Consider the following 8,133-nt stretch of genomic DNA (forward strand, 5'->3'; position numbering starts at 1 on the left):
GTATACCAATTGACATATTTCAGCTAACAGATGCTGCCCTGGATGCGCTCACAAAGCTGTGCCAAGAAATCTGGAGAACAACCACTTGGCCAGCTGACTGGAAGAGATCTATATTTGCTCCCATTCCAAAGAAGGGTGACCCAACTGAGTGTGGAAACTATAGAACAATATCATTGATTTCAAATGCAAGCAAGATTCTACTGAAGACTACCCAAAAACGACTGGAGCAGCACATCAGCAGAGAACTGCCAGAAGCCCAGGCTGGGTTTATAAGGGGTCGTCGTATTAGCGATATTGTAGCTAATGTTAGATGGATCTTAGCTGAAAGCAGGGACTACCAGAGGAATTTCTGTGTTTCATTGATTACGCAAAGGCGTTTGACTGTGTGGATCATAACAAACTGTGGCTGACTCTGAGAAGAAAGGGAATCCCAGAACACTTAATTGGTGCTAATGCGAAAACTATACTTAGACCAGGAGGGAGTCATCAGAACAGAACAAGGAAACACTGCATGGTTCAAAATTGGGAAAGGTGTATGTCAGGGGTGTGTCCTATCTCCATACCTTTTCAACCTATATGCAGAACAGATTATCTAGGAGGCTGGGCCCTATGAGGAGAAGTGTGGCATCAGAATTTGTGGAAGATCTATCAACAACCTGTGTTATGCAGATGACACAACCCTGCTTGCTGAAACAGGAGGACCTGAAGCACTTGCTGTGGAAGGTCAGGGACTGCAGTCTTCTGTATGGTTTGAGGCTCAATATCAAGAAAACAGATTCTAACCACTGGGCCGATTGGCAGCATCACAATGGATGGTGGAGAGATTGAGATTGTTCAGTTTTGGTTTGCTTGGCTCCGTAGTCAACACTCTTGGCACCAGCATCCAGGAAATTAAAAGACGTATTGCAATGGGAATGCCTGTGGTTAGAAACCTCTCTAAAGTACTGAGGGGCAGCCATGTTGGTCTAGAGACTAAAATGCGCCTGATACATGCCATGGTCTTTGCAGTTACTTACTATGCATCAGAGAGCTGGACAAAGATTAGGGAGGATAGAAGGAGAATTGATGCCTTTGAGCTGTGGTGTTGGAGAAGAATATTGAATATACCATGGACTGCTAAGAAAATGAACAGGTTTGTCCTGGAGAGGGTGAAGCTGGGCTGCTCCTTGGAAGCAAGGATTCTGAAGCTTCATCTGACATACTTTGGACGTGTTGCAAGGAGGGACCAGTCCTTGGAGAGTGCCTTCATGCTTGGGAGGGTGGAGGGACAGCACAGGAGAGGAAGACCCTCAATGAGATGGATTGAGTCAGTGACTGGGGTAATAGGGGTAGGTGTGTCGGAGACAGTGAGATTGGCACAGGATAGGGCAGCATTTAGGGCTGTTGTACACAGGGTTACTGAGTCACAGACAACTGCACGGCACATAACATCATGTGTAAATAAAAACCAGCTGTTGATGAGTTCATTCTGATTCATAGTAATCCTGTGTGTGTGGAGTAGAGTTGTTCTCCATAGGGTGTTCAAGTACTTTCCCCCCCCTTCTCATAGAGGGTCTTCCTCTTTCACTGACCCTCTCCTTTTTCTAAGCATGCCATCCTTTTCCAGGACTGGCCCCTCCTTTATGGCTGCCCAGGATTTTTTTTTTCTTTCAAGTAAGTCAGTAGGACTTTCTTGTGAGATGCCTATGGTTGGACTTGAACTTCCAGCCTTTGGGTTATCAGCTGAGCTCATTAACAGTTTGCACCACCCAGGGACCATGTGTAAAGACTCACTAAAAACTCATTGTCTTCAAGTGGAAACCCAACTCATACGTGACCCTGCAGAGTATTTTCAGGGGCCGTTAATCATACAGGAGATTGCCCATCTTTCTCCTATGGAGCAGCAGCTGGTAGATTTGAACCACCAGTGAGATGGTACCTTTGGATTAGCAGTGCAATGCCCGACCCACAACGCCACGAGAATTCCCTGTTACTCTATTTAACTAATATAAATTTGTGGAGAGTCACATGTAGCATAGCGGTGTATACATAACAGGACTGGACTCAATGACTTCTGAATTACTTTTCAGATGGAAAAATCTTGGAATAAAGTGTGCCAGTCAGAGAAGGATAAAGAGCGCTAGGAACAGCCGTTAGGCCAGCTGAGACTGCAGAGGACCCAGCAGTCTAGGCAGGGATACAAGTGGCAGAGGGAAGAAGAAAGAGAGAAAAATAGAACGAGAAGAGAGCCTTCAGCCTTGTTTTTGCAATTTTACGTATATCCAAATCTTTCTAGAGGGCAACAAAACTCTGTGTTCTGGCTCCTGCCCACCCTTAAGCATCTCAGTCCACTCTGCTGATTCCCTCACTCTCTGGGCTCCCAATAGGGTAGGCTTCTTGTAGTTCATCACAGGGGTTTTGCATATGCTGAGCCCTCTATCCTGGAGAAAGTGCAGCTAGAGCTCTCCTGAGGCAAAAATGGCAAAGCGTCATCTCACATGCTTTGGGCATGTTGCTATGTCATGTTGTGTTGTGTTATGCTATTTTGTGTTATGTTGTGATGTTATATTGTGTGTGCTTTTATGCTGTATGAGCATATTGTGATATTGTGTTGTGTTATGCTATATGATGTTATGGTGTGATGTTATATTGTGTGTGTTGTGTTGTGTTGTGTTACAGTGTGTGTGTTGTACTGTGATGTGTTGTGTTATATGCCATTGAGTCAGATATGATCCTCCTGTGGCTTTTCAGAAGCTGTAAATCACAAGGAAGGAGACAGCCCATCCTTCTCCCATGGAGCAGCTGGTAGAGTTGAACTGTATGCCTTTGAGTTGGTAGCGCAAGTCCTTACCACCAGAGGGCATGTTGTTAGAAGGAAATATTCCTTGGAGAGGGACGTCATACTTGCAAAACTGGAGAGTCAGAGAAAAAGAGGAAGACCTTCAATGAGATGGATTGACACAGTGACTGCAGCAATGGGCTCAAGTGTGTCAGCTGTGCCAGCCTCTCATTATTAGGTGATGGATGATATGAGGCGGGCACAGGCTAGGACACCATTCAGATCTGTGATGTGTAGGGCACTGTGCATTGTAGTCAACTAGGGGGCACCAAAAACAACAACCCTTTCACTTACCTTCCTTTCCTCCACCTGAAAACATCACTTCCTTACTGAAATCTTCCTTAGCTTCTGGACTAGGTCGGGATCTCGTGATGCCCTGTTACAGCACTGTGCCGTTTCCCTCACAATACACATTGCAGCTGTCATTCTACCTATATGCCCATGATTCCTGGATTTACGTCTGCTTCTTTAAAGAGGGTGAGGATTGACTTTCTTTCCGCATCATGTATTTTCAATGCCTAACACTTTGAGCTGTGGTGCTGGAGAAGAGTGTTGAATATACCATGGACTGCTAGGAGAACAAACAGGTTCATCCTGGAGAGGGTGAATCCAGAATGTTCCTTGGAGTGAAGGATTCTGAAGCTTTGTCTGACATACTATGGGCATGTTGCAAGGAGGGACTGGTCCTTGGAGAGGGACATCATGTTTGGGAGAGTGGAGAGAAGGCGCAGGAGAGGAAGACCCTTGATGAGATGGATCGATTCTGTGAGTGGAATGGTGGGAATGAGTGTGTTTGGGACGGCGAGGTTGGCACTGGATAGAACGGCATTTAGGGCTCTTGTACATAGGGTCACTATGAGTCCCAAGCAACTCGATGGCACATAACAACAACAACAATACGGTGAGTATCATGTAGTAGGTGCTCAGTAAATATAACTGGAGGGATGGCAGACAGTGGTGGACAGCCAGATATGATACAGGAGCATGGACTTCAAGGCCTCAGTCATTGCCTGTTGCTCGCATGCCGGCTACAGGGCAATGGGGTGCAGGATGAGGAAGGTGGGGGCCTCCCTGGGTTTTCAGCTGGAGTCTGGTCTTGTTCTCTCACCAGGGCTGCAGCCAAGATCTCGGATGGTTCCCAGTACTACGTGTTACTCATCATCACAGATGGGGTCATCTCAGACATGACGCAGACCAAGGAAGCCATTGTCAGTGTGAGTGTGAGGAGGGATGCTGGACCAAGAGGGAACTGCCAAGGGAAAAACCAAACCAACAAAAAAGAACACTCCCAGCTGTCAAGGGTCAGACCCTACTTGCTAGTTCTTATAAAGGTCTGACTACGAGTCCATTTCATGGATGAGAGTAAAGAACAGAAGAGCCTGGGGGCAGAGATGAAGGAGTTTGTTCTAGCAAAAGCAGTACCAAGATTGAGATCATTTGCTCTGATTCCATGTGCCAATGTCCAAAGGATGATAGGCCAGGTAGCCCATACCCATGTAGTTAATGGACTGCATTACAAACATGGCCTTAGGACTTGGAGAACTCAAGTCTTTTGTAATGGGCAGCAAGTATAACTGCCCTTTGTTCCAGGAGATTTCTTTCCCTAAGTAATTATTATACTGGACAGAACAAACCTGCCCTTTGGTGGACAAGAAGACACTCTCTCTTCAAAAGGTGTTTGCTACATAAATAGCCTTGAAAAGATAAGAAAGGTAGCTGGAACCCTGGATGCTGTTGTTGAGTATGACACATAGTGACCCTATAAACAATAGATCTGAACCCTGTCCTGTTCTGTCAACCTTGGCTAGGTGGGCAGAGATGAGAGACCCAGGCCGAATTCCTCAGCTGTTCACTTTCTCTCCTCCACAGGCCTCCTCATTGCCTATGTCTATCATTATTGTTGGTGTGGGACCAGCCATGTTTGAGGGTGAGTAGGATGCAGAGGGGAATGTCCATGAGTTGGGCCCAAAACCTGGGAGAACAGAGGTCACTCATAAGGGAAGAGAACTGAGGAAAGAGAAGGATGGGGAAACCCAGACCTGTCCTGGCGGAGATAGGATGGAGCCCTGAGGGGGCCTGGCCACGTCACTGTCCTCCCAGAGTTTCCTCATAGTCCAGACTGATGATACTAACACTGTACTTCCCATCTGGGGTTCCTGAGAGAACGGGATGTGTGGAAAGCATAATATTAATAACACAATTATAACAATACCTATTATTTGCAGGACTTTGATGCAATCATTGTGCATTCTCATGATGATTCTGAAGGGCGATGAGGGAAGGGCTGGCGTGGGTCGGCTGTGGTTGGCGAAGCCAATCAGCTGAGGACTTTCTTATCCGCAGCAATGGAAGAACTGGATGGTGATGATGTGCGCGTGTCCTCTAGGGGACGCTATGCAGAACGGGACATCGTTCAGGTAGACCTGACCTGGGAAAGGACTTCGTGGGGCTCAAATGCATGGTGGGAAGGAGAAGCAAAGTTTGGAGCCGTTTTTCCTTACTGACTGCTCAGTCATCTTTCTACCCCTCCTTACTCTTCTGTCCTTCCCGAGAAACTGGCAAACAGCTGATCCATTGTGGATTCATGGTACAGGAGGTCCCCTACAAGGGTGACCATTAACAAACAAACCACTCAGGTAGACGGCTCATTAGACTGAGAGCCATGCTCTGTGGGAAAAGCAAATGTGTCCCCTTACAAAGGAGCCTGACTTAGGTAGTGCAGTCAGGGAAGGCTTCAGGAGGAAATTAAATCTGAGCTCAGACCTAAAGAACGACAGGGAGGGTACGAGCTTAGAGGCAAAGGAAGAGGCAGGAGGTCAGAGGGCAGCCTTACAGTGAGCAAAAGCTCAGCAAAGCCTCCATAGATCTTGGAAAAGCTTTGAGGTTTGTTCTGAAGGCACTGGAAGATCTCTGAGGATCTTACAGAGGGAATGAAGATAACAAACTTGTGTTTTATGAGGCTCTCTCTAGGTGTTGCCTGGAGGGCAGGGCAAGGGAGAAGGTAGGCAGACTTGTTAGTGAGGAAGTCTTAGTAAAAATGAGAGGATAAGAATCTACAACTACAGAAGCAACAGAGGAGGGAAAGAAGTAATAGGTTCAAAAGATAGTTAAGAAGAATCGATAAGCTTTGATAATTTGATTAGATGGTGAAGGTGAGGATGGCATCAAGGATGGCTGTGTTCTAACATGAGCAACTTAACGAGTGATGGTCACATTTCCTAGGACAGGGAAAGCTCAAGGAACCACAGATTGGGCAAAATTGTGAATACAGTGGACTTCTCAGGTAATCTGTGAGGCAGATGAATGAAGATGTGACATGAACAGTTTAATAAGTAATTTTGGAGCTTAAGGGAATTTGAGAGTCATGAGGGAATGATCTTTAAAGCCATGGGAGTGTATGAAATATGTCAGGAGAAAAACTTCAGAGAGAGAAAGCAAAGGGGAGAGGATCCAGAAAGGTAAGAGAATCAGAGAAGAATGTAGTATCAAAAGCTTGCTATAAAATATCAAGAATTATAATAAAATTTAGCATAAACCTAAGGAGAAATCAAGCAAGATGCTGACTAGTGATAGAGCTAGTGAACTGATTTGGCAACATGGGACTATTGACAATAACAAGGGCAGTTTCAGGGGAGTGTGAAGCCTTATTCAAGTGGATTGAGGGTCAATGTCAGAACCAAACCAGATCCCATTTGTGACAACTGATTCCAACTCATGGCCCAAAGCACAGAATACAACTATCCATGAGGGTTTTCAGAATGGTAATCGTTATGGGAACAGATTCCCAAGAGTGGCTAGTGGGTTCAAATGCTGACCTTTCTATTAGCTGCTGAACATTAAAGAAGAAAGGAGGACAGCAAACATACAGAACTGTCTAAGATGGGAGGAGAAAGATAGATAGCTTGGAAGTTGGGGGTTCAAGAAAACCCTCCCTCCATTCCCACTCGTTATCCCTTCTCTCCTGGTTACCATGCACACCTGCCTTTTCTGTGCCTGTCCCAGTTTGTCCCATTCCGAGACTATGTTGACCGGTCCGGGAACCAAGTGCTGAGCATGGCTCGGCTGGCCAAGGACGTACTGGCTGAGATCCCCGAGCAACTGCTGTCCTACATGCGGACCAGGGACATCCAGCCTCGGCCCCCACCCCCTGCCAATCCCAGCCCGACCCCCATGCCAGAGCAGCCCTGAGAAGCCCAGCTAGCCAGTGCTAAGAGTCTGTCCACCTGCCCACCTGCTGCTTCTGCTGGGAGCCCGAGGCACCTGGAACCCAGACCTCATGAGGGTCAGCTTGGAGCAACCTACCCCTTCATTATCACCCTGCCTTCATGCCAATAAATAAACCTGATCTTTTCTCCACCTCTAGTTTATGAGTGTTGGCATGGATGATTAGAGAACCCCAGCGTGCGGCTACACTAAGAGAAAGGGGGAAAGAACTCCTCCCCATCCTACCACATATCCATCCTATTATATCTTTCTACATCCAGACACTTGCAGGAAAGAGAGGGAGAGAGACAGAGATACAGAGAGAGAGAGAGAGAGAGAGAGAGAGTGTGTGTGTGTGTGTGTGTGTGTGTGTGTAGACCTATATAGTATTTCTCAAATTTTCTAAGGCATTCCCAACCTCTAATAGAGTTCATGGTAAGATGACTATATGACTTCCTCTAATCCATTTAGTCTCAGTTTTTTGAATGAGGATAATAAAAACAGCTAACATTTTGGCTGACTCTGAGAAGAATGGGAATCCCAGAACATTTGATTGTGCTTATGCGAAACCTATACTTGGACCAAGAGGCAGTCATCAGAATAGAGCAAGGAGACACTGCATAGTTCAAAATCAAGAAGGGGCTCCGTTAGGGATGTATTTTGTCTCCATACCTTTTCAATCTGTATGCAGAACAGATCATCCGAGATGCTGGGCTGTAACGAGGGGGAATGTGGCATCAGGATTGGTGGAAGATTCATCAACAAGCTGCGTTAAGCAGATGACACAACGCTGCTTGCTGAAACTGAGGAGGACCTGAAGCACTTGCTGCAGAGTGTCAAGGACTGCAGCCTTCAGTACAGATGGAAGCTCAACATAAGCAAGACAAAGATTCTCACCACTGGACCAATTGGCAGCATCCATGTGGATGGTGAAGAGATTGAGATAGTTAACAGTTTTAGTTTGCTTGGCTCCACAGTCAACACTCTTGGTAACAGCAGCCAGGAAATCAGGAGACGAATTGCATTGAGAAAGTCAGCTATGAGGGACCTCTCAAGCGTACTGAAGAGCAACGATGTTAGGCTGGAGACTAAGGTGGGCCTGATCCAGGCTA

General features: G+C 46.4%; 1 protein-coding gene across 1 annotated transcript in view; it reads left to right on the plus strand.

Moving 5' to 3' along the window:
- The window catches only part of CPNE9 (copine family member IX), a 35,047-nt gene extending 27,962 nt beyond the window's left edge, over positions 1-7,085 (plus strand). The window contains exons 18-21 of the mRNA XM_006888906.1: positions 3,930-4,032; positions 4,688-4,745; positions 5,162-5,235; positions 6,821-7,085. Coding sequence (XP_006888968.1) covers positions 3,930-4,032; positions 4,688-4,745; positions 5,162-5,235; positions 6,821-7,006 — 421 coding nt within the window. The 3' untranslated portion in view covers positions 7,007-7,085. The remainder of the gene's footprint in view (positions 1-3,929; positions 4,033-4,687; positions 4,746-5,161; positions 5,236-6,820) is intronic.
- The last annotated feature ends 1,048 nt before the right edge of the window (positions 7,086-8,133 follow it).

The sequence above is a fragment of the Elephantulus edwardii genome, unplaced genomic scaffold (genome assembly GCF_000299155.1).
Source record: "Elephantulus edwardii isolate Elephantulus edwardi_28Jun2011 unplaced genomic scaffold, EleEdw1.0 scaffold00073, whole genome shotgun sequence".
Taxonomy (NCBI): domain Eukaryota; kingdom Metazoa; phylum Chordata; class Mammalia; order Macroscelidea; family Macroscelididae; genus Elephantulus; species Elephantulus edwardii.